This window comes from Salminus brasiliensis, chromosome 18 (genome assembly GCF_030463535.1).
Source record: "Salminus brasiliensis chromosome 18, fSalBra1.hap2, whole genome shotgun sequence".
In the NCBI taxonomy this organism is placed as follows: Eukaryota; Metazoa; Chordata; class Actinopteri; order Characiformes; family Bryconidae; genus Salminus; species Salminus brasiliensis.
The window spans coordinates 26,189,489-26,217,057 of NC_132895.1; the positions used below are offsets into that span (position 1 = coordinate 26,189,489).

Consider the following 27,569-nt stretch of genomic DNA (forward strand, 5'->3'; position numbering starts at 1 on the left):
TCTCCTAATTAAAGGGATTTGAGCTACAGAGGATTTCATTCTTCACAGAGCAATGGCAATAGGATTTGGAGATGGGGGGAAGCTGGTGCTGGACAAAGGTAAAGCAGGAACTGTGCTCCATGCTCCAGCGGCTTGCATTATGGTGGAGCAGAGATAATGGGTTTGATTTATTCTGTGTGCAGTGTGTGAGCAGTGTTGTGTTAAATGACCTGTGCAATGCAAGAACCTTTCAACATGTAGAGACAAGAGGGGGTTGCATTAGCAGTGCTTACAGCCAAGTGTCATATTTGGGAACATGAATGGGAGTGTGTGTGTGTGTGTGTGTGTATGTGTGTGTTTGTGTGGACTTGCCTGTGGGTATACTGAGGAAAGATGCTCACACAAATATAAACACTGCTCCGTTGAGAAAGGAGCATACAGATGAGCATCATCAAACACGAAGTACTGAATGAGTCATTCTTTTGTAGACTCTCTTTCTGTGTGTGTGTGTATGTGAGAGAGAGAGAGAGTTACACACAGTCAAAGGGGCCTCTTGTTGCCTACAGATATACTTGTTTGTCTTTGTGTGTAACCGATACACCCATGCCATTAAATGGACTGAGCTGTGTTGTTGCCTACAGTCACACACACACACACACATATACCCACAACATTAAATTGACCAATCTCTGTTGCCGCACACACACTCTTTCTGTCTCAGCATTGAACAGACCTCTACAGAACTCTACCATTGCAGTCCCCCGCACTCTGACGCAGAATTGTGTGGGCGGGGTCTGCACGAGGGTTGAGCTTCTATCGCAGAGCCTCTAGTGGTGGGCGTGGCCTCCATTGAATAACACTGTAGGAGGGGTGGAACCTCTATGGTGGTGACACTGTTTGAAGACCTCTGCTCTAGAGAATGGGCCGAGCTTCTATGACAGTGAGTAGGGAAGTAAGGGGTGGGGCCTTTGTATCAGTAAGACAGAAAGGGGTGGAGCCTTTATGGCAGTGTGCCTTTGGAAGGTAGCGTGATTCTAGCTCCGTGAGTTTGTGGGGAGGGGGTGACGTCTCTAAAGCAGTAATTTTATGGGAGGGGGAGGTTCCTCTCGCTCAGTAAATTGGTACGAGGGGCGGGACCGAATCGCACAAAGAACGCGGGAGGGGCGGGGCCGGTGTCGCATGGAATTAGAATGAGGGCGTGGCCGTATCCCACTAAGTCTGAGGGAGGGGGCGGGACTTGTATCGCAGTGAACCCGAGCGCTGCAGGCTGCGTCACTCCATCACAGGCAGGACGACGGCCAGAAAACCGAGCCGCAGCTTCTGAAGCGAAACTCGCCGCTCACCGTTTTGAAGTCTCTAAACTCGAAAGACCCTCCGTGACAGCTGTCTTCCCGCCATGCTTTGCCCTTTCTGCGTCTGTCCTCGCCTGTCGCCCAGCCATTAAACCTGGTTCTGTCTGGGCTCCGTGTCTTACTGACACACCCAGGCTGTGGACCCTGCGGACCCGGTGAAGCCGCCACTGCTCTGACTGCACGGACTTGGTTCTCGCGGACTGGGTTGCTCGTTTCTCCCTCCTCCGTGTCGCGTGCCTTCGCTGCTTTCTGGAGGACGATGTCCGCGCGCCTCTGAACGGCCGGCGGCGGATCATGGATCCCGGTTCCTCCACTTTTCGCTCCCCAACGTAAAAACGCATTCTCAATGGACGAGGACATAGACACCCGCAAGATTAACAACAGCTTCCTCCGCGACCACAACTATGCAACTGAAGGTATTTCTTAGCGAGCATGGTCATTTCAGCGCTCTGGGGGTCTTGCTGTGGGCTGCTTTTCCCATATACCGGTTTTCAGCTATGTAAAGATGCTTGACAGTGTGGTAGATTTGCGTGAAAGAGTCGTAATGACTCGTCGTTTGAGTGTAAGCCTTTTCTCCAAAACATGTCCATTGTACCTCCTTGTAGCACAGTTGGCCAAAAATAGAAGCAGCCTAACACAGTAAGAAGCTTTAGATGTTGCTGTGCTTATTTCATCACCCATGTCACACTAGTATCTCTGGTAAAGCCTACAGGAGTATATATAGCCTATGTGTACAGTCTGGGATTGTTATACATGTAACTCTGTGCCTGTGCTTGTCATAGGCTGGGTTTATGAGCCATCCATCTAACTTTAGAGTCTGAAACCAGCATATTGCAGCGTCTGGAAATGTGTGTGCCAGTGTGTGTGTGTGTGTGCCAGGTCTGGCAGTTTTGCACAGACGTCAGTAGTTGAGTTCTTTTAAAAAATACTGCATAAATTACTTATAATATTATCATTTATTGTTCAGCCTAGAGATTAGAATGCGTCAGCCCTGGACTATATAAACAGAACAGGTAATATTGGATATCAGTGCCAAGAGACACTGATGAGTGTCGTAAAGCCCCTTATGTAAAGGGCCTAGAGGAGTGGAGCCTAGCCTAAAGAGAGAGAGAGGGAGAAAGAGAGAGAGGAGCAATAAATGAGAGATTAAAGGCAGGGAGGCAGACAGACAGATGTGAAGGGATTCCAGCTGCTGAAATCCAGCGCACTCCAGCTCCTAATGGGTCACGCCAGCCCTCTCCAAAAATCCAAAAATTCGCCTTGCTCACATCCAGCCACTTGCAGATTTTTTTTGACACACTTTCTGTACAATTTAATACTGTTATGTTCATGGAATAATATCATTGTGATTCTCATAAACTAATTGAGAGGCTCTAAAATGGATGTAAATGTAAAATTACAGAATGAGTTTGAGCTCACAAGTTAAAATGGGCTGAAGCATAGTTTTAGTTATGTGTATGCATTTTTTTTATTGCAATAGGAGGTGTTTTTTAAGGATGCACAGATATGGGGGGTGTAGACTGATCTGACATTTGCATGTACATGTCTGCTGATCCCAGTGCATTCAGATACAGTACAGTACAGTCTGATCTTCTAGAGTGCAGTAATGACATTATTAAACATCAGTGTAAAGCACATTGATCCAATCTAAATCTGTTTACATTCATTTAATGAATTTGATGTCTTTTTGTAACCCTAGATATTGTCCTTGTGTACTGGTCACCTCAGTATACATTAGGTTTGTAGATCTGTTGAAAACCTCTAAGAATCACCTCAGCAATGGAGCAGAAGTATTACTTGAACAACTTAACTATTACATCTGACCAGCGAACTAGTACACAATGATGCTAGATCCTTACTAGTCTGCTCAAGTGCTGTTCTCACAAAAGCACATGCCCAACCCCCATTCCCCGGTCCAGAACATCCTAAACACTCACGTAGTCAGCTCTCTAGGGGACTAAACTGTTGAGGGGAATGTCAGGATTACACTGCATCCAGCCACACCCTTTACCCAAGGTTAAAAATGGGCCTTGTCGATTGAACGATCCTGCTTCACCCAGTGACCTAGAGAGCGAGGCCCATCCCACCTGGGGATTAAAATCCCACCATAAGCCACGTTGTCTTCCTGGCTCCTATCCTCCCCCAAAGCCCAGTTCACTTCTCCCTGCAGACCACACTCTGAATTATGCAGGTGCTTTTCTCCCTCATCCATCACCACTGAAGCTACCCACCACTGCAGAGCGGGCAGATTTATTCTTGTGCAAAGAAGAGAGATAAATTAGACTCATGTTATAATTTTAGTGATTGCTCGTTGGGAACAGAAGCTTTCATACTGACACTGTGTTATTAATACTTGATAGACAAGAGAGGGGGGGGGGATGTGGAAGAGAAGGTGCTAGCTCATTAGCTCATTAGTAGGTATGTTGACTACTTGCTTGGTTGTCTTTGATTTTGCTGAAGATTTCTTCATTTGAAATTTTTAGGGGTTAGATAGCCACACAGTGGACATAAACATGAACATTTTATTCTCTATTTTTTTTTTTCATGTTGGAGTTACATAAGCTACAAAACCCAACAGCAAATTCACAAGTGGTCACAGCTGTGAGAAGCTTCATCTCGAATACTTAACCATTAACGCACTGATGCCACTGCGGTTTTAACAGTGAGATGAATAAATGATGACTTATGCATTTTTAAAGCAGTTTTAATGTGCTGGTGTTTTCCATTGGTGCGCTCTGGTCCAATAGTCACTGTCAGCATCTTTGTGAAAGGGAGAGAGCAACGATCCAAATTTACACCATGAAATGAAAACCGCGACACAAAGGCACAGATGAAATCTAAGCATCTGTAGAAAAGTTGACAAAGGCTTGCTATCGAAAACCTTTGTGATCTCAGCGCTGCGAAAGCCTGCATGCAAATCAAGGGAAATGATGTTTAAACAGTAGCATAGTAGCTTAGTCGATAATACACTTTTTCACGAGTAAACACGAGTTTCAGCACCAAAACAATTTGTAACTGTTAAATAATATTTGACTTAGAGGTTGAGATTTCTGTATTGCAGAAGATCAAAGACATAAAAAATACAAAGCCTCTTCTCATGATTGCATTAACAAATAGTGGTGTTGTCCTATACCTTTTCAAAATGGAAAAACTTCACAGCTCCACATCAAGCCCACAAAAAGGCTGTGTGTGTGTGCAAAGTTTATTGTTTAGAGTGTAAAAGTACAGATTAGTCCTGTGCAAATGGAAGAGGCAGGGTCACGGACTTGAAGGCTCCCTCTCTAAGCTGATCTGAGCGTCTTAGCAGGCTCATCCGTTCCTCTCCAGACTCTTCCTGGACATTCGTTGGCAAGTGGAACGGGTTCACAGATTCTTGCAAAACAGAGGAGGACAGGAGTGCTGTTAAGAAAAGGAAAAAACTTAAATATTTAAGAGAAACTCAAAATGCACTGAGGCCAAAGTTAGTTTATATATAAGCTGCTGTCACAACAGAATCTCATATGTATGAAATGGTTGCTTGAGAGTAGAAGGAAAAAATGACCAACTTTAATGTCCTTTTAGGAAAGTACTTGTGGACCATTTGTTTTTACACAAAGGGCAGCTGCTGTTTTCAGAAATGTTTAAGAGGAATACTGTGAAATGTGCAGTAAGAAACATACATGTACAAGAGAAACCTTTACTATTATTAGGACATTATTACTCTGAAATATCTCACAACTGAAATATTAGAAGATGGCACATGCATTTGACACCACATTTTGACTGATAGGTCCTTGTTTACACCCTGCAAAGATTGGTTTGTAGACTCAAGAGTGTACCGAACTGTTATAATCACCTCCCGAATTACGCATAAGGGAACTATATTCATATATACATATGAATTCCTCCTCCAGAGCTTTAGAGTGTAACTTCCAACATCTTTCTGAAGTGAAGAAACAACACAACAACCAGCACGTCTGCATTGAAGGCTGAGGTCGAGTGAGTACAGTATTCAGATTGGGCTATCTTGGGAGATGCTCCCCCCATCCCTGCCTTCTGCAGAAACCCTAAAATAAGGCTGGCTCTCCTGGGACAGTGCAGAAGTTCAAAAGGAAGAGAAAGAAGCTTTAAGAACAGGCAGAGGAAGCTACCAAGAGATAAATAAAGTAAACCGAAATATGTTATTAGCCAGGGATCTGGCTGACCTAAAAACATTCAGCTTTTCTTCTCAAGCAGGAACATGTCTCAAAGAGAAACACTCCAAAACACTTTCGTCTGGAAAGAGGCATCACTCTTAAAAGCAGCGAAAGCAGCTTACTACGAATAAAAGACTGAGGAAGGGAGGGGGTACGCCATGTGTTGGATCACTGAGGATTAAGCTAGCGTATGCAGACGTGTTTATGTTGGACTTTGATTGGCATCAGCTCTTTATAATTAAGGAGTGAATATTTATGTCTTCGTGCTGTGTTCACACTGTACATGTTTACTTTTAGCCTCAGACATATGCTTTGGTGGGCATCCCTTTGTCTGTCTCTGCATGGGTTAAATCCCAGCAGAGTTTGTCTGTGTTTACAAAAAGGGAGCGAGCATGCATCTGCATAATTATTACGCTAACAAGGTCTGGCGGGTGTGTCAAGGTGTGTGGATGTTTGGGCATGTATGTCTTTGTGCTAGTGCCCTTTTCACCAAGTAGCATCATCCGTGACACTGTTTCTAAGTTCCGTCTGTCCAGTGGCATGATGACTGTTAGTCTAATTGAGCTCATCCCATAATCTCATTGGCTCCAGCTGCTGTCCATTCTGGCATCTGCATCAAGCTCTTGTCATTAGGTGGAAGACTTTTCTAAGGAATCTCAAAGTCTGTTGCCATCATAGCTCATTTGCAGACATCGGTGAACAAATTTTAAGATGAGATTCAGAACCGTTTGTTTTTATTAAAATTTAAAACAACAGAGCAAACAATGCATTCTCATTTTATTTTGATTTTATAACTGCCCAACAATCATGACTCACCGTCCTTTTCCAATCCACCATGAGTTTAAGCAGTTTTACATGAGAATTGATACTTATTGCTCCTGGGATCCCCCACAGCCAGGAAGTGGAATTTGTGCTTTAATTAACCACTTAAGAATATGCTTTTTTGCATCTCTGAATGAGCTAAGTGCTACAGTCAATAAAAGTGAGATAGTCATGCAGACTGAGGTGGTAGAGTAATATTACTGAAATAACACAAATAAAACCCTCTCACGAGGATTTGCCTGCCCACTTTACCTAAGTTACATAGTACAGTTAGCAGCAATCAATGTAAGGCACAATTGGAAGACAGGAGTGGGACACTGCAAAGTGCAAGTGTTCATTGTTTAGCATGTGTGCAGCATAAGGTTGCTGTTTCACTGATCTCAGGAAAAGGTGAAATTGTCTTATTGACATTAGGAGAATTACCAATGCCCAGCATGACCAGGCAAATTAGCAAAAACACACAGTGTCACTGTTGTGAAGCGCCGAAAGCAGTTTCAGTACTAACAGTGGCCCTTTGTGGAGAGGACTGCTAAAAGTGAGTGACTTACATTGTTCATTACCACAGCAGTTGATTATAGATGCCAAGTTGTGCTCTGTTACTGTTGCTACCTTCATGCCTAAAGTGGGTCTAATGAGGCTGACTAGTTTTAATTTAATGTATTGTTTATTTTCTATTATTTCATTTCATTTTCCCAATAAGATAATAACCTTTATCTGAATAAAAACAGGTTCAGGATCAGAAGATGGTCATTAGAAGAAGACGATCCAAAGGGAACATCATGATTACTTGATTACATTTGATTACTCATTTAAAATGTGCTCTCTTGAGTGATCTAAAATGATCAGCAGGATTGCAGGATATTGACAATGCATATTTTAAATAATATTTCTAAAATCTTTAAATGGGATGTTATGCAATTGTTCAATTGTGTCAATTTAGTTTGACACTTCTGAGTACTCCATGTATGAGTATTCTGAGTATTCTGAGTGTCAGAATGATTATTCTGACACTTCTGAGTATTCCATGATACAGTCATGATGATACAGCCATGATTGGATTTAAATGGAATGCCTCAGTGGTAATCCTCTAATAGTGGTACACTGACTCATCAACACATAGCTGTAGCTAAGCACATCTCTCAGCCTCTCTCAGTGGACCCTCTTGAAATGGCCATCCTACCTTGAAGAACTGATGCAGAAACACTCACCGTCAAGCGTGAGCTTTCAGAGTCCTTACTATTTATTACCTCACTGGCACAAATGAGAGACTCACCCTTCAGACCTCTTGACCCTAAGTTAGTGTTACAGTAGCACTGCTCTGCTGGAGGCTAGAAAGAGGAAGGGAGGGGAATGTCCGTGGAGAAGCTGTGTCCTGTGAGCAGATTGTGGCCTTCTTGTGCAGGCTCATTAAATTCGGATTGCTGATGCCTCTTTCTGGCTCCCCTTTCTGACTCCCTACGGCACTGTATAACCGGCTCTTAGCGTCCTAATGCTTCTCTTTATGTCCACAGTATGTATGTGCACTGTATATAACACACAATTTTTCCTTTAGCTCAATCCATGCTGCATTACTAGCACCATGGTTCTTGTCTTCTGTGCAAGAGCTCTTTCTTCTGAAAACACTATGACAAAACACTATGACAAACAGGTAGGAATCATTGCATTATTGTTACTGACATTTATAATTACTTCTTCATCTAACTGCATGTTATCAAAGTGGCAACCATTTTAATGTAAGGGGAAACTGTGGTTCTACGTCTGGTATGCTTTCTCAGTAACTTCCCATACAGTACATGGGTACATTTGAGAACAACAATTCACTCTACAGCAACAGCCTGTAGAACAGAAGGTAACACAATTGACTATTCAAGATGGTTTCCTTGCAAGGAAAGCCATACCACTGTGCAGATATGGGCCACGATTACTGTGGTTATATATAGGCAGTAAATTCCCCCTCTTGATCCAGCTCATCAGCTGCAAAGGCACATACAGTCTAACTCTTAACCCAAACCCACTGGGATTGCCTGCAGAGCTGGGGTTTGCCCTGCTTGTGTGATAAAGCTTCTTCAGCCTTGGGCTTACTTGTTTGCTTCAAAGATCAAGCATGTACAGTCAACTTCTTATGTTGTGGCAATTTTACTGGCCTGGATATGATGTATCACTGACGATGTTGTAGTATCAAGGCATTTTAGTATCCCTAGAACTACTCTAAAAGACTGCACTCCATTCTAGGAGCCTTGTGCCTTGAAATGGAGCTCTTAACTTGAAATCTATTGGCTCTTCAAGTTGTCATTATGAGCTCATTTATACAAGAGCTTTTTATGGCTTGATGAGAGTGATGTTCAAGGAGCAGATTCTGACCCATTAATGCAAATGAGATTTGTTTAATGAACATTTTACACAATCCATTATTATCTATATATTCCCCAAAGGATTAGTTAAAAGCTTCTATGATTTTACTACCTTCCTAAAACCTGGTACTATCCACTAAATCAAAGCCCAGTACACTTGGGCTATTTGGGTAATGGGCATAATCATTGATATAGGCAATAACAATTACTTACTTAGTTTTGCAAAGTCAGTTTATGCAACAATTTTGCTTTGCTGGCCAAGTGTAGTGCTCTCTCCCCATGCAGACTGTGATACCTTATTCAATTTCTGTTGCTAATGCACCCTCTGCAACCCTCCATACTTGAGACTGCAAAATTTAAACAAGCAAGAACTAGGCTAAATAGATCCCCTCTGGTCTCAGCCCCACTACACACATACACACTCAAAACCCATAAAGCATTTGGCAGCTGCCATGAGAGTCCAGATTGCAATAGTCAACGGGCTTCAACCCATTCTAGCGCAGTAGATGGCACTATGATAGCTGGTGTGCTTAAACAGGCAGGTTCCACAGTGTGGGCCTGGTGGTGAGCAGCAGCATGCTGGCATCAGCTGGTATAGCCTTGGAGTGTGAATCAGAGGAATCTGTCACGGCAGAGTCTGGGAAGCACCTGTGTTTTTTTTTTTCTCATGCATGCACACCAGCCCAGCTCCCTCCTTACCATACCAGCGTATGGATGCAATAAAGACACATTAGGGGCACTAGCAGTCACAGATGTTGGGATAATTGAGTTGAATAGTGCCAGTACACAGAGTGGTGGTAGAAAGGACTCTTGCTTGGTTATGAGCAAATCCTGGAGAGTTTACATCAAGCCTCATTAATGTGGGGCAGATGTTGTATTTGTTCTCTCTCCTCTCTCTCTCTCTTTCTGTCTTTCTGTTCTATGTTTAATTTCAAATTATTAAATATAACTGGTATTGAATATTATACAGTGCAAGCACTAATATGCAGGCATATCCATATCTGACTATAGAATGTATATTGTGTAGAACCTGCTCATTAAATGAGAAGATAATGTGTTAGAAATTAATGTTACTAATATTAATAAATTAGTTGCACATAGTCGTACATAAAAGGCAGCTTAGAATGCTTTACAGCATGAAATAGTAAAACAAAAATAACATAACTAATTGTTTTTGTAGCACCAGTCATTACTTTACATTGGGGTTGTATGATATGGATAAATTTCCATATAGCCACAAGAAAAGTGCATTTCCTGAAGAACATAAAGAAAAAGAATGGTTGTGCAGGTTATGTGCTTTGTTCTTCTAGGCTGTTGCTAGGCTGTTGCTATGTGGTAACTTAGTGGTTGTCATTGTATTTTTAAAAAGTTTACCATGATATTGTTTAGGTTCTCCTAGGTGAACCTAAACAATGACAGCAGTGTCATTTAGGACTTTTCACAGGAATCAGATATGTATTCCTAATTAGTCCTTTTTTGTGCAGCACAAAGACATACTACAAATATCATAATATATTCCATCTTTCTGGTCTTAGCTTCCACTTTCATTGAATGTGACTTAACATAGAATTGCATAGAATCAATTGTTTGTATCCTTTGAGTCTCAGACTGTTACAACAACTCTAATGGGGTAAGTTGTAACATTTGCACTTGTGCTTCTGTCAGCTTAATTGTTCACAGAAACAAAGTGTATTGTGCCTTGTATTGTGGAAAAACAGTATTGCAGTTATTAATCAAAAATCAAAAGGTGCGGTCATGCCACCCTCACCCCATTTGGTCCACATAATATAAACCATTAGCAGTGTTTACAAACAGCAGGCAATCAATCAGTGTCGATCACTGAAAAACACAATTAAGATAAGCCCTTTTCCAGTAACATAGTATCCATCGCTTTTATCTGCTTAGCGTAAGCCGTCTATAAGCGAACTTTATGTGCGTCTGGTTGTGCTGCACTGGTGTAAACCTGGATCGATCCGGCTCCTCTCTTGCTGTCAATGCAGAGGGTTATTTATGTTGAGCAGCTCTGTGTGGGGCTATCTCCACCGCTGCAGTGGAACGTGGAGTGCGGCTACAGTCCCTGAGCTCAGCAAAAAAAAACCTTTATATTCACTGCAATCCCCCCAGTCAGCATCCAGCCCCCCCTACCCCATACCCACCAGACTACAGCTTCTGACAAGCCTCTGGCAGGGAACAATGGAGGGCTAGTGCCAGTGCCACAGAGAATCTGCCTGCAGGAAAGAAGCCTGACTGAAATATGGGAGACCAGGGAATAGCAGTCAGGATCTGTGTATTTAACCTGATGGCACAATTCTGATATGGCAGTTTTGTGTGGGTCAGATTGCAGTTGGGAAAGCTGCAATGCAGTGCAAGTTTGTAAACGTACAAGCAATCAAGCTTGTCGGGCAGATACAGCTGAGACGGCAGATTTGCTACGAATGTGGAAAAGAGCCTGAAAATGTGTGTACCCTTGAATAGGGGACTCTCAAAACAGAAAAACGTAGCACTCAGCAGGAGGTCTTATGTTTCTGTTTGTGGCGGTGAAGCCAATTACATCTTTCAGTTTAAAATCTCTGCTCTGACTTGAGGGGGGAGATGACAACCATTATCCCAGCAAAAAATTCAAATAGGATCTGGAGATCAATTAAAGATTTATCATTATGTGAACTCTCTTCTTTATGCCGCCTCATTATCATTTTTCTTTGATCAGTTCATTTTTACTCTAAAGAAGAAGTGGAGGTCACCAAAGATGTACATTTCACTACATTTTTATTCAAGACTGCCTGAACATTAAAAGCCAAATGCATGAAACCTTACAATTTAATACAATCCCAGCATATCAACTCGACTCATTTCACTGTTTTTGGGAGCTCAAAGCATGCAATGTTTGCTTTAGGCATGCGGCCTCTCTGACAGAGAGACAGTGGGCGGACGAAGAACTCTGACCAAACTGTCTGCTGCTGTAGCTTCCTCACTGCAGACATGTAATCTCTCTGGATCATTAGATGGGGAAGCCGGGCCTGGTTGTTATTGACTAGGCCTCGATAAGTGCTGCTGCCAAGCCAAACACCCCCCGGCCACTCCATCAGATTTATTCATGAAAAGAAATATTTTCAGCTTCAGCCCCAGGAGGCACGTTCATTATTCCCAAAGAAAATCCTCCTCTGCATGATGCACTCAGCACACTGAAAGAGGGAGCAGTTAGTGTCAGGGTTTTTGGAAAAACACAGTCTGATTCATTTGAATATCCTGCTGTGTTTTATTGTCTGCATTGGCATTCATGGCTATGTTCAAACAAAGCACTTATCCACATTTCATTTAGATTTCACAAGATTTAGTATTATGTTTCTGGTCATACTGGACTTTCTTAATACTTCCCATGTAAAGCGTTTAGATTAGCAAATATTAGAAATATTGAAGTATGAAACTGTTTTGGTGCTGAAAATGTTTTAAAGGTGCCTTGAAATGCATTTGGGCATTTCACTTTGTTCTTTTATGTATACCTAGTAGGCTAAATATGTGACTTTGGTTGAGGCAGACAAAAAATGATGAGCTCTGCATTTTGCGACTGGTTTACGTTACAGCAACAGTATAGTTTGTGAAGCAACCTCTTTCCTGGGAACTAGCAGAGTCTGGAGGTTATGTGCTGCTTCTTGGTGTTTCGGTTTTAACAGCAGCTGTCGACACGTTTTACCATTTCTCCTGCTGTGACTAGGCTTTTACGAGTGGGCTGGGGTGGGCTGTACATGTTGGGGGCATAAATTAATGAATCAAGTTTTGGAATTTATCTGTTTTACAGCCTGTTTTGGTTATGCTGGGTTTTCTTTTCTCTGGGTTCACGGGATGTCCATGTTCCATGTACTCTCATTATTAAACTATGCCAAGAAAAACACAGTCTGCCGTTCTAGAGTCTGTGTAAGGTTCACGACAGTCACAGCCCCAGAACAGATGGAAATAGACCCTTTCTAGCTTTTAATGTCTTGCATGGTGCTCTGTTACAGAGATGTGGAAAATCAGATTGTAAGATTGACCTTTGCCCGAGGAGCTGAGATCCATATCCAAAACTCTGTGATATTCTGCTTAACCAGGGGCATGTGTTTATTTTTTGTTTAAGTGAAACTGTTAAATTATCCATTAACAATGTAATGTTTATTTTGGTCACACTTTCCATGATGTTTCCACCATGTGTATTCCTAGACTTAATGCGACCAAAGAAGAGACAAAAATGTATTCTGGCATATTAGCCCCAACTGCTTGAGTGAAAAAAAAATTAGCACATGTATTGACTGTCCTGTGCTGATATGCTATCTAGCCTTGCCAATTGAATACCGTTTCAGACCAGACAATAGATTTGTTTGAAATTGTGCCTGTGGTGGGGTGAAACATGGCTGCGGGCTAAAAGGGATTGGTTATTTATAACCGCGGGAGGGAATTATGGGTGGTTGTGGTTGTCGGTCACCGAATGTGAGATTAGCAAGGCTGTCTAAGCCACTTAGTGCTGCAGGTCAACATGGCCCAGAACAGGAGGTAGTGACAGGAAACCTCCATGGCATTAAAGACCCCATGCTTTAGCATTGACCATCAGTGGATGGTATTAGCTTGAACCTATCAGTGACTGTCGAGCAGGTTTGGTTTAGAAGCAGAGCCACATATGGTGTCTGCCAGTGGCAAAACAGTGCATGACATTAGCTAGCTCTAATGTGCTGCAGCATTCTAATTACCTTTCCAGTGTCAAAGTATATTTTTCATATATTCAATCATATCCATGATTCTTATGATTCATGTCTTATGATTCTTACTACAATTTTTACATTTATTTTTGTTGTTTGTTTTTGTTGTTGTTGTTATATTAGACAAATAAACAGTACCCTAATTCTGCTTTGGAATTGTAGAGGACAATCAAAAACATGTAAATTGACCATTGATGCCTAAACCTTTAAATAAAGCTGCATGTCAGAACACAAAAAATATATGCATCATATTTGAGATATTTTAGGAAATGTTTTCTTCAGGTCCACATAACCTTTCATACATTCTGTCTAGTGCAAATGCTAATTTAAGATATCTCTAATTTAGTAGTTGCAACATGCAGTCATGATGTGTACAGATCTCTGAAATGTAGATATTTGGTTTTGACTAGTAAATATAATGTTCTTTACTAGCCATAATTACAGTGTAGATATCAGAAATGACAATTTCTGCTTGTAAAAAATAATTAGGAATTTTAATTTATGTTTTTATTAGTAAAAATGTAATTATAGATAAGAGAAAGTGAGATTCCATCTAAATCATTGGTGTGGTATGACTAATCAAAATTACATTAAGGACATGTATTTTTTAGATCTGTAGATCTAATGCTGTCAATAGTAAAAAACTAGTCATTAAAAAGCCATGACTGATATCTGCAATGAGAAGTTCTACTAGAAAAAATGCATAACAGAGTTTTTAAACTTAAGATGCGCTTACGGTGGCATTTTAATCTAAAACACTGTGCCATTCTAAATTCCTATCACAGAAAAGAGCTATTTCCTCATTTCCACAATATATTTACAATATATGTTTGTTGGTACAAAGTTCTGTGAAAGGTTAAATTCTAACAGAAAAGTGAGTTTTGTTTGTGTTATGAAACAGACAGTGACATGGTTCACTGTGTATTTGTGAATCTGCCAAGCAAGAACAGGATGTGACTGGTGAGATTATCCTAGAGTAAATCTGTTTGACGCACATAAATCAGCAACCTTGCACAGTAATCTTGTACTCATGCAGGTGTTTAGAAATGCAGGAAACACTAGTTTAATGTCATCCTGAATACTCATACTCTCATACTCTCTCTCCCTGTGATTTGGGGTGTTACCTGGTCTTAATATGTACACAACAGTGCCTGCAACACATTCAGAGACATTTTTTAGTTTCTGTGTTTGTTTTTTGTTTTATTTAAATTTTTTTAGTAGGTTTTAGCGCAGGGTGTTTCAGGAGTTGTTTCATTTTTAACCAGTTGTGAGTCCAAAATGTTTTTTAGGTTTTTGGGTGGCATTTTGCTCATGGTTAGCTTAGTAACCACATGTTCATGTTTTACATACTCATGCATGGTAGGCATCTTGTTTAAAGGTGCCGAAGAGGTAGTTTAACTTGTTCCTTGTTGTTTCATGATGTGTGTAAGTTTGGTTGGGGAGATCCCTATCCTAAGGGTACCCCTTTTTTTGCCAGTACATATAAAACATGTGTGCTGTCAGTATTGTCAGAGATATTCTAAATATGATTTCTTTTAGCAGTCAACAAACATTATTTTGGGCAAAATAAGCCAATCAGCTTGCTGGTTATGCTGGTTATGCTGGTTATGTGTCTCCCATGTGAGATAGTTCTCAGTAGTCAAAACGTGAAAGAATCACGTTTTTTGTGCATCATTGAGCCAAACGCCAACTGCCTGGTGGCATTTCAAAGATGGCTATACAAGTGAACAAACTTGCCTATAAGGACTGGTATTGTCCATAGTGTCCATAGTAAAATAGACCAGCATGTGGAATTTGAGCTTTTTGTGTGCACTGTTTATAATCAAGCTTTTTTTCTAAAAATAATTTAGATCACTAATTTTATTTCAACAGTAAAATTGAAAGTAAAGAAATGAGTATTTAAACAGCATTGAGGAAAAAATGTTGCTAAAAGCTGTTCTGTTACTTTGGTATTACAGATTTAATACAGAAGATATATTTATATTTGATGCATTGTTCCCAATATTGTGTTATAAAAAATGTCACCTCCTATGTCTTCTCTTGTGGTCAGTCGAGTTGTGATTTGGCTTTTTTTCAATTTCCTTGGATGTTGCAAGATGCAATGAAAGTAGGGGATTTATGTTGAAAAAAAAATCCATTTTGACTTGCTTCTTTTGATTGTTTTATTTGATAATTTCCTGACATATTCCTGGTTCCTTTTATATGAGCAGAAGTGAAATCATATCACCTTTCATTTTAATAATGAAATAGTGTCTCCCTTTTTTTTACCCCTGCCCCTGTTGCCCTTTGCAGCCTCAATTTCAAGCCATCCTGGGATCCAGCGGTATCTGCATCCGTTCCATTCTAATTTTAGCCTTTCATCTTTTGCTGATTCTGTGTGTACAGAAGACACAGAGAGATCCAATCTCCTCTGCAATCAGTGAGTTGAAGATGGCTAGCGGAGCACACTGGATCAACAATCTCTCTTGCACACATGTAATAATACGAGAGCAAGCAGTGCTTGGGCCCTATGATGAACTTGCTTCTTTTTTCCACAGCCCGTTGAGATGGATTTCTGTTATCAGGGATAGTCTGCTCTCATGCTTCATGGTGACCTCTAACCTTGCAGTATTTGTGAGCTCTGCTGGCTTTGTGATTTATTGTCTCGTTCCCACTCAAGGTCTGCCAGGCTGTCCATTCAACTGTCAAAAGCAAGAATGGGTTGGTCAAAGCCTGGCAGGTCTGTGGTGCCTTTAGAAAGCGAAATGGAAATCTTGCATGGTAACAAATGACAGAAGGATAAGAGAGAAGGAAAAGAATTAGATTTTAGAGGAGCTTATAAGAAATGTATACAAACAAAAGCATGTTCTGAAAGACAGATATGACTGCATGGTAATAAGCCACAGAAAGCATGACATGAATGAATGAATGCACTCTGATTCTGGGTACAGCCATTCAATCCGATGGTCCAACCAATATTTAATTTATCTAATATATATATATATATATATATATATATATATATATATATATATATATATATATATATATACCAGTTTTTAGCATTTAGATTGATCTGTTTGGGCGTCAGATCTGTCAGTAAAGCATAGATTTTGCTTTGAAACTTTGAAACTTGTATTATATTATAATGACCACTGTTATGTATGACAGCATTGGACACATAAGTTAATAAAGCAATTGTATTGGCGGATATTATACTCCTTAAAACTAGCAATGATATCAGTAATTGTCACTATCCACCTGGCTCTAGTTCAAATGCCTGATTAGAAAATATTTAGACTAACTCAAGCAAAACTGGAGAAAATGCTGCTTAGAACCAATGAATTAAAATAGGATAATATGAAACATTAGTGGCCTTCAGGTTTCAGTGTTTCTATACAATGTCTTCCTACAAGACTTTCTCAATTAAGACTGTAGACTTATATGTATAGTATGTGTTGTAGAAATAGCGCAATGATACAAAAAGGTTTAAATATGTATTTATTTAACTCCAGACATGCACAGTGAGCTGCTTATTTCATTTCATTGCATTTTTAATACTCTAATTAATTAAATATATTATTTGTAATGGTAGTCCAGGTAGATATAGTTTCAATTTCTACATTTCATATCAGTGCATCCCCAATTAAAAGTGTCCACATTTTACATTTTATGCATAAATCTTCAATGCAGTATTTTCATCAAAATAGAAAAGGAAGAAAAGGAGTCACTGGGGCATGACCAGGGATGAGCCTCTTTGTTTGCACAATGATCCTACGCAGTCAAGTGTTGTTGGTGGGTATATGTGTGAACGTGTGTGCCAGACTGGGCATGATCACAGGACAAAGCCTCACTTCACTCATCAGACTGGCTCTGTTAATTAGCTTTTCCCTTCCAGTTCCTCACATGTTTAATGTGTTAATAATGACATGGAAACCGCACTTCCTAATAACACTTGCTCTGCTGAGTCTATAAGCCTCATTTTCAGGCCAGACCGTAGCCTCACTCCATTAACCCCTTCACCAATTTATAGAGGCTACAAAGAAGCGCTGTCGCTATCAAAGTGGGATACATTCAACGCGAACCCAGACACAGTCCATAAAATGGCTTCAAATTATTTTTTCCCCTCATGATAACAAGGTAGCCTCCCATCAACCCCTAAAGCGTCTCCATATCCCCTTAAATGTTTAATTGTGTCCTGTTTTTTTTATATTTCCCCCTATCGTGCTCCCTGCTGATGATAACGATGAAAAATGCTCGGAAAAGAAGTGAGAAAATTGGATTCTCCTGGGGCCTAATTAGGTCAGCATGTTTCGAGTCTCTGAGAACTCATTTGGCATTCAGCTTCCGTGAGGAATTGGAATATGATTTAGATGTAATTATTTCTGCCCCCGGACCACCCCCACTATGTACTACACCCTATGATGCTGTATATGTCGTGATGTGGTTGTTTGACACACCATTAAACCAGTGCATTGAATGAAGTAATCCTGGTCAATGTGGATGCATGTGTGTGTGTATATGAGGTATGTGGCATTCTGTGGAAGATCCACTGAGAGAACACATCTGTGGCAAAGTGGGTCAAACAAAGTCCTCTGTTCTGCTCCAGCACTGGAGAAGACTCTTTTACAGGGTGTGATGTGTAATGCCTTTCATGAGAGCACGAGTGAGCGTGAGCAGTGAGCAAAAATTAGTGAAATAGCTCATCACTGCTGGGTATGAGTGTTTGTGTGTTTGGAACAAAGATAGAGAGAGAGATTGAAAGTAGGCACATCAGGTTGTCCATAAGGAGACAGTGAGTATCTGTACTGCAGCATCAAGAGCTCTTAACACAAATGTTCTTTGACAGTCTGAAAGAACATGCTTTAACCCAGCACACAATAGCTCCCCCTTTGTCACTGTGGACTAGCATTCTCGAAGCTGTACCACTGTTAGCGTAGCACCACTACAAAAGTTTCAGCTAAAAAATCATTTCTATCACTATTCACTATAGCAGCTAGAAGTAAAAATAATTAGCATACTATTTTATTTGTTCATGCTGCAATATGGATTTAATATAAAGTCACAGCAGACAATGAAAAATCCATATTAGAGGTTGGATTAAATCAACCAGTTTTTATGGCTAGTGGCTGCTTTTATTTGAATTATTTCATTTAATAACATCTAAATCTACAGTAATAATAACTGATTTAGGCAGTAAGATTAAGACTAGGCTTAATCAATCTGGCAAACCAGCCCTTGGTATCTGTAATAGTATTTTGCCATACTATCGTTTACCATCAAGCATTGTGGGACTAGACTTAATATTGTAATCAAAATCTGAACTTTTTAAAATCTAAAACAATTAAATCTATTTGAGTGTGACAGTCCTAATTATTTAAGATTATATGGTAAGATGTATGAAATTAAATTAGGCCATCCTAACTCTGTATAATTTCTCTTTCTGAACAAAGCTAGTTATTGTTGTCCAGGGCCAGCATTGGGTTGCTGTCATCACAGATATTTGATTACATCTCCCTGTTGCCAAGACCCAGTAACCACTGCACTATGCTAGTGGTAAGATGAGGTACAGTACAGCTCAGCCCTTTGACCAAGCCTGTTGGATCTAGCACAATTAACGAGAGTGCCTAAGAAAGGTCTGTGGACAAATACAAAGGCCACCCAGAGCCATGGTCTTAGCTTTCTGTCAAAACCTATGTGCTGCAGAAGCAAAAGCACTTCTGCCACTAGTTGTGGAGGACAGTGCTGGATGTTGGCTCAGTTGTCCGCACCAGTAGTGAAAATACTCCTGTAATAGAATTATGTGCCAACTGAGTTGGATGTGAATGCTCCAAATAGTCTTGGTTTGCTGCCAGTTCAAACCTCAAAAACAAAGTCTGCGCAAGAATCATAGAGCTTGTTTTTTTCTGTTGTCCGGAAAGGGTTGTCATGGAAACCTTGCACCTAAATTCTCCACACAGAGCATATAAAAGCCCATAGAAATATGTCAGGGTGAAAAACAACAATCCAGCGCTTTCTCTCTCTCCAATTCTCTCTCTCTTTTTCTCTTCACACCCCCCTCCACACTCACTCCTCACTCACTCTGCTTATGACGAGCTCCTGAAGGAACAAAGGGATTATTTAGAAGCCTCGTCGTGTTTGTTTGCCTCGGATTCATGCAAATGATGGCCGGCGGACCGCTTTTGGAAGCGCTTGCCACGCTGTGAGAATGTGAGGAGATGATCAAATGTGAGGTGATCCAATACTATTACAAATATAGCTACCTGCGATAGCAAGATAGGACAGAGAGAGGGAGGGAAGGAGAGAGAGAGAATTGCAGTTAAGCGCAGTAAAGCCAGTGCCCTTTCTTTCTCGAAAGGATTGCATAGCAACAGTGCATTCCAGAGCCAGAGAAACAGATGCATCTCCTTGAAGAGGACCAAGGAAGATGTGTCAAAGGTAGGAATCAATTGCATCACATACACTTCAAGGAGTAAGAACCAGGGTGAACAACTATGTGTCCATATACCTTCCACAGATCCCTTTCGATGCTCTTGTAATAGTGAGTGTGACTGTGTAGCATTGTGTGCTTGCCAGCTATCTTTTTGCCATGGTAATGTGAACCAGAAACACTCCTGCTTTGCTTACGGGTACCTTGAGGAGGTTGATGTTTTCTTTTTTGTTTGGAACATTCACAATGCAAATCTTTTTTTCAAATCAACTTCATTAAGCATGGGATCTAGCGATTATCTTCAAGGAACTAGCATGTCTGTTCAAACAACCAGCAGGAACCGACTGTTGTACCGGTTATCTGTTTGCATAATAAAGCATTCAGTAATTGGGAGAAAACGTCAACCTACATGCAGACAGAGGCGTTTGGTGACATTTGAACATACAGGACCACAGACGGCTACAGGAAAGCTTCCCGAGCCATTGTGTTTTGGGGTTCTCAGACGTTTGAGGGGCTTCCTTAATTAACCATCCCACTCTGGCCTACTTTTCCTCTCTGGTGGGCAAGGGATTAGACACAGCAACTTCCCACAGTGGAATACGTCCAGCAGCAGTATTCTTTGAAACAGCTAAAGCCATTTGTGGGCTAGGACGTGGGTCGCTCACAGTGGTATTCTTGTTCGTTATTTAGAGCAAGCTGTTACTAAATACAGGTGAGGCGACAGAAGATAAAAGGGCCAGTCGGGAGGAGGCAAACAGGGAAAACTGTAGTTTGCAACAGCCTGGTGTGTCCATCTGTGAAACAAAAATGAATTATACTGAATTCTGTATCAATGTTTGACACATATTGCATATTTTGTATATATCAAGCTTATTTATCTATCCTAATATATCCTGCTCCTGTTTGTCTTGTGGTCTCCAACTTTGTCCTTGATATCTGTTTTAGTTTCTCTTTTGCAATTAAACTGTTTCTAATCAAAGTGTACAATGTACAGTAGATGCAGTTGTCCTGAATACAAAGCACTTTACACGCACAGCTGCATAACAGACCACTTGTGCTTAAGGCCATTAGAGACTTTTGTTTGTCGGTTCTTTCTTTCTACTTCTCTACATTTTCTAGTGTGCACCAAAATAAACAGGGATAGAAAACCACTTTGATATACAATAAATACTTTTTATTAAATAAAATACCCCAAAAGTACCATCTAGGTTTGGCCTGCGCTTTCTGTAGTACATGTCTGCCTTGTGCCTATCCACATGCCATTTGCCTTAGCATCGTCTTGGAATTATGTTAGCAGGTGATATTTGAAGAAAGGATTTGCATATCAATAAAGTGGTGGCAAACAGTGAAGCAGCAGAGAAGAGTTTTAGGGAGGGGGTTGAGTATAGAACAGGTCAGTCTCAACATTGTCTAGGAGGGACCTTTCATCATGTATAACATGAGAGGGCTGCCATTGGCGACCCCGTTGAAGTCGTAGACTGAGGCTGGATAATCAGGTGGCATAAGTTCCTCCTCAGACATGCTGTCACTATATGCAGCTAACAACTGTTTAAAATGCAGGCAGCTCAGACTATACTGGGCTACACGCCTGACAGGCTGAGAGATATTCCCCCTTGTTGTCTTTTGCAGTTTTGTGACTGCAGACTGGGCTGAAGCTATATTCCCAGCACTAATGGATCATCTTTTATGCTCTTCCCCCAGCTGACATCATATCTACGGTCGAGTTCAACTCCACCGGAGAGCTCCTGGCCACAGGGGACAAAGGAGGTCGAGTGGTGGTGTTCCAGAGAGAGCAGGAGGTAAGTGTTTATAGACATCCCATACACAATCCAAGCTGACGCCCTTTAAAGTCATTGTCACCATGATACTATTCATTCTTGCTAGACATATAGTATTTACTATTATATATATAATATATACTATATACTATTTTCTTTAGCTCTTTGTTCTTCATGTTCTTTCATAACAAGAATTATGAAAAAGCAGTAAGTGTTAAAGTGTATAAGAATGTGTATACTCAGCTATATTAGAATGCATTTGCTTGATTCCTTTTTTATGTAGCCTGAAACAAAACATTTTGCATTAATAACAATATCAGTCATATAAACTTTACTACCATTTCTCAGAATGTCCATTACTACACATAAATATTTCAAAATTCTTCCATCTAAATAATAATAGCATGTTAACAGGGCACTTAGCTTAGAGGTTTTCTATTCATTTTCAGATTTACACCTAGTGGAACGCATTCAGATGAACTAATGCAATCCACTCTTGTCTATCTTAGCATTTTGTAATAAAATAAAAAAATGGCTGACTTAGGTTTTGACATTTAGCATTAAAAAGCTGGTGTCTGCTTCTTTAGTTGAAGTATGTTCATTTTGATGTTTATGTCTTCACACTAAACTATACTAACCTTGCCTTTATGACATCTGTGTCTGACTGACATACTCTGGGTTTGGGCTTTCTCTTCTGATGGGTATGAAATGCAGTTATATGCTTTTGGTCAGCAGCTGAATATTTAAACCAATCCTAAAGATTTTATCTTGGGAATTTAAGGAGTTACAAAAATGTCAAAAATCGAAATCAGTGGGTAGATGCAGAAATAGAATGATGAATGGCTGACAGAAGGCTTGTGAACTACTGAATAAAAAAGAAAATAATATAAAAAACTCTTATTTTATAAACTTTAATACAATATTTATAAATGTAAAGTCTAAAATTTTGTGTCTGGTGTTGTCCTCAAAGCTAAACCCTGCCTCAAGGTTTAGTGCAGTAAAATATTTTGTTCCTATTCTGCTATTTATTTTTTAGTCTTTAAAGCTCTTTCATAATATCTGCTAATCTCTCACAGCAGAGAGGCATCTCCAGCTTACCCCACCACACACACTCTTTTTCTAACCCCCATTCTCCAACAAGGTTAAGTCTGTTCTCATTAAGCTGTCTGCCTTGTTTCAGCTCACCTAGGTTCTGCCAGTTAATCCAGATGCTTCCTTAGAAGAAAGCTGACCCATAGGGTTTCCACAGTTTGATCGGCTTTGAGATATTGCACCATTGTGGACCACTTTTTTGGCTTAAGATCATGCCCCTTTTCTCATGTCTGAAACAATGATGTGCCATTTGCAGTATAAGTGCCAGAGGTCCACAAAAAGATGATGAACCATATTTCCATTAGTCAGTCTGCCTATAGCCTAAAAGCGTAGAGAAACTCAGGTACAGTTATAGTATTTTAGTATTTAAAAAGTGACATCTTATAACTGCTTGTCATTGTTTTGCTTAGACATTATGAACTGAATGAGACATTATTGTATTAACAGCAGACGTTCTATGCCAGCTGTATATTTCGATTTTATTAGTGTGCTTAAAAAATCCTTGTTCTGTTTACAGAGTAAGAACCAGCCACACCGGCGGGGGGAGTACAATGTTTACAGCACATTTCAGAGCCATGAGCCTGAATTCGACTACCTGAAAAGCCTGGAAATTGAGGAGAAGATCAACAAGATACGCTGGCTGCCTCAACAGAATGCCGCCTACTTCCTCCTCTCCACCAATGGCAAGCCAAATCAGTTTTATTATCAGTTCATTCTGGATTTACCTTTGATCAAACCTTCCCATTATAAAATTCCAACAGAATCTGTACTATTAGATGTAGATAATGACCTTAATGATGTGCACATATTTGTTTGGCTTTTTATAACATGTGTAATTCGACTCAGCAGCTAATTAACCCCTTTTTGAGTAAGATGTGCTGGAGCAGCAAAAATGCAGCATTGCGCCGCGCATAATACCTCTGGATTCAATTAAGAAACAGAGATTGTTCAGTTTATAGTTAAAAGGGGAGGTGAGAAATAACAATTGAACTCCTAAGTCCCAACGGTGTGCCAAGTCCTAAAAATTGCACACTATTGCGGCTGCAACCACCCAGCATCCATCACATAGCCTATTTGAGCAGCTGTTGCTGAGCTGAGCCTAAGAAAAATGCTGAGTCATTCAGTGCAGAAGTGAAGTGGCACCAGGGAATTAAATGTTGCTATCCTTGTGCTACCAACTCTAATATTCATCAGTTTGCTGACCTCTGCTAAGCTGCAGTCGGCGTTCACTTTCTTTGACGATTAATTAGTCTTGGAAAAGGTGCCAGAAGGCCAGCTGGAGAGTGGTGTCCTATATTTTGCCATATCACTGTAGTAAGGCAAGCATGCAACAGGAGGGTTTAATCAGGTTAATTGAGAGATATTGATCTTAGTTGCTGTATCTTCTATCTATTCCTGTCATGCCAGCTTTGTTCACTCTTTTTGCTAGCCCACCTTCAATGAATCAGCAGATTGTTCACTGTTCTGTCAGCCCAATTGGTTGGTTTCTTACATGTGTCCGTTTGACCCTTCCACTTGAGGCTATGGACATGCACTGTCCTTCCTATAATTCTCTGTACAATTTGCAACGTATTGGTGAGGTTTTTGAATGTATACAAATTATTCCAAAAATTAGACTATTGTGGACAGTGTTTTTTAATAATTAAATCCAAAAAGACAAACAGTATATTTATATTTTGTTTGTCCATTACATGTCAAGTGATATATTTCAAGTCTTTTTTATTTTACTTTTGATCAGTATGGCGTATGCCTCATGAAAATAAAGTAAAAAATAGGTAATTGCTGAAAAGGCTGGCTGTTTGCAGAGAACTGTAACAAAGCATATTCATAAAAAGTTGTCTGGAAGGGGAAAATATGGCAGAAAAAGGTGCACAAGCAGAAGGGATAACAGCCTAGAAAAGATTATCAAGAAAAGGCTGATGTCAGTGCATCAGGAGCCACCATGCACAGACTTCTTCAGAAAAGGGGTTGAATCTTCAGAGACAATTGTTAGAATTGTCAGAATTGTAAAAACTACACACAAAAACATTTGTGACTTGAAATATGTCACTGTACATGTAATTAAAAAAATGTATGACCATTTATCTTTTTGAATTGTCATGAACAAGAACTTTTTCAAAATATGAACATTTTTAAAGATTAGTATTATAGTTTGTGTATTTGGGTACTTGAATAAGGCATGTGTAGTTTGTAATTAAATCCATTTAGAACCCCACAAGCAACTCCTATTGCGTTTCATATGGAGTAAAACAGCGACATAAGTGAAGCTATAGACCATATAGAAATATTTAGTATAAAGAGATGACATGTATAATGTGAAATTCAAATGATAGCTTTAAGTTATCATTATGTGTATTAACTGGGAGTGTGTTACATAAAGATAAGCAACTAGGTCAGCTGAACAGTTCTGTCCTACGCTAGATGCACACATCTTTTTTTTTAGGAAATACAGAATATTCATATCCTGTTCATGTAAAAATGAAAATATTCGAATAGCAAAAATTTTTAAAAATCCTACATTTTGCAGATAAAACCGTGAAGCTGTGGAAAATCAGCGAGAGAGACAAGCGGCCAGAAGGTTACAACCTAAAGGATGAGGATGGCAGAATTCGAGACCCCACCACAATCACGGCTCTGAGGGTAAGCTATCATGATCATCATAGGATATTTTCCTATGTGCTGGCAGCACACTGCCAAGCATACAGAGTGGCTGATCGTCAAGGCTTAATTCTTTGGCTGTAATTTGTGAAAGATTAGGGTTGATCTCTGTTGTTTCTTGGCAAGCAAAGTCCACGTTCACAAAATGGCAAGGCTGGTTCTTGGACCCTCCCAGAGTGATAGGGAGGATTACGAAAACAGAGTGGTTTCATAGCTTGCCAAGCGCAGCTGCTAGGGCTGAGGGTTTGAGGTTGTTGGGGTGAGAGGAGCTGGTCGTGTTTCAGAGGGGCTTTAGGCAAAAAGCTGAAGACCCTCACTGATGTTTCGGGTTCATTGAAGACTAGGGCAGAGCCAGTCCATCTGTCAGTGAGGACCCAGAGGAGGTGGGTCAAAGCAGGATCGGGTTTGAATGCCAAAACCTAACCCCCCTTTGCTATTAAATACATAGATCCACACTGGGAATATGGAATATGTCCAGAAGTGACCTGATGTTTCTTCTGAGGGCAGCTGATAAATGTCATATGTTAATGTGGTTGGCAGTTACTGGTAATGCTGGGTTAAGGCTAATTAATACCTGCCTAACATTGATTTTATTGATTATACGTAAATGTGACTAAAGATTAAAATACAAAACATGTTAAAGAGATATACTATATGTCCAAAAGTTTGTAGACACACATTCTAATGAATGCATTTAGCTGTATTGTGTTGCACCTATTACTGACACAGGTGTGCAAAAGCACACACAAAGCTTGTCTAATCCCTCTAGAGAAGTATTGTCAATTGAGTAGGACACTCACAGATACACATGAACATATTGGCAACATGATTAATGTCAAATATGTATAAGAGGCATATAAAGCCCCCCCAGCATAGAGCTGTGGAGCAGTGGAACTGTGTTCTCTGGAAAGATGGTGTTCGTTCTAGCGCTTTTGGGATGAGTTGGAACAAATGCTCTTGTTGCTGCATGCAATCAAATCCTTACAGCAGTGCTCCTCCAAAATCTAGTAGAATGCCTTCCCTGGACAGTACAGGCAGTTACCCCAACAAAAGCAGGATAAACTCTTTTTAAATACCTTTGATTTCAAAAGAAACAATGAATGAGCAGGTGTCCCAATACTTTTGTCCATATAGTGTATTTCAGCCATTAACCCTGTGCCTTTTTTTAACTGTCCCATCTCCTACTTTTCTCTAATCTTCACTTTTGTGGCTGATCCCTCAGTTCTAAAATTGGTTAGATTTCTCTTAGTGAATAACATATTGATCTACGCTAGAAGAGCACGGCTCAGAAAACGTATCAATATTTCGACCTCTGGAGGCTCGTAACAATCGTGCCAATCTCTCCTCTGCCTCATTTTGCACGCTGCGCTCTGATTGACCTTTACGTAACGCCCAGCTTTGGGAATCGATTGGAATTTCATTTTGGTGAGCGTCACAATTCTGAGACATAATCACAACTGAACGAGCCGCCGTGGGCAGCCTGTACTTCAGCGGCTGCCGCTCTGAGAAAATCTGGCAGACGGTGAGGGAAACAATACACCACTGTTCTGCTTCTCGTCTGTCTCACTGTCACTGTGAACCTGACGGGTCCATGACCACATCGTAGCCTGTTCTCTTGAAGAGATCCATAGTAAAAGACAGTGACAAATCTAGTTTGTGGGTAATGGGGTGAAGAATGAGTTATGCGGAGTAGTGAGGCTTGTTTGGTCATTTTTGACATAGTTAAAGGTGTGGGCAATATAACCCACAGTACTTGAATTCTAAAAAAACATGTTGGTCAGTGTTAGGTAAAGTACTGATGATGTTCACATATATCTTAAAAATATATTTATTACTAGGGGATGCACAGATTTTTAATGATTTTTTATTCTTTCTTTTAACCCAAAGCCTATACTTTGTGGGCTAAATGAAAACATTAAACACATACCCAGTACTCTCTATTAGCTGAAATTATATAAATATAAGATATGTGCTGTTTAAAGGGCCATTTCAATTTCATTACCTTGAACACAGTTCTGACAAAATACAAATAGATTTTTTATTTGGGGCACAAATTGACCATGCACCCCTAAGGACAAATGCAAGTAGTTTGGGAGGTGTATACGTAGCTTGGAAGGAGCAAATCTGAATTTCTATGTCCTGTGATGAGATTTTATCACCCCATATCCTCCTCCCCATTCCTCAGTCCTCTTTCAGTTCTACTTATTGTCATCTGTTTCAGCCTTC

The 27,569-nt window shown here is 40.2% G+C and overlaps 1 protein-coding gene across 4 annotated transcripts in view; it reads left to right on the forward strand.

The window, feature by feature from the left end:
* Positions 1-27,569, forward strand: part of ppp2r2bb (protein phosphatase 2, regulatory subunit B, beta b) — a 66,045-nt gene that overhangs the window by 29,470 nt on the left and 9,006 nt on the right. For 2 of the 4 annotated variants that reach the window (XR_011977817.1, XM_072661805.1), the window contains exons 2-4: positions 21,517-21,614; positions 23,203-23,368; positions 25,213-25,325. Coding sequence is in view for 3 of the 4 variants with exons in the window: in XM_072661805.1 (XP_072517906.1) it covers positions 21,517-21,614; positions 23,203-23,368; positions 25,213-25,325 (377 nt within the window). In the remaining variant the exon portion in view is untranslated. Of the gene's footprint in view, positions 1-1,251; positions 1,748-19,381; positions 19,824-21,516; positions 21,615-23,202; positions 23,369-25,212; positions 25,326-27,569 lie in introns of those variants that run through there. The other 2 variants (XM_072661806.1, XM_072661807.1) reach the window with 2 other exon arrangements.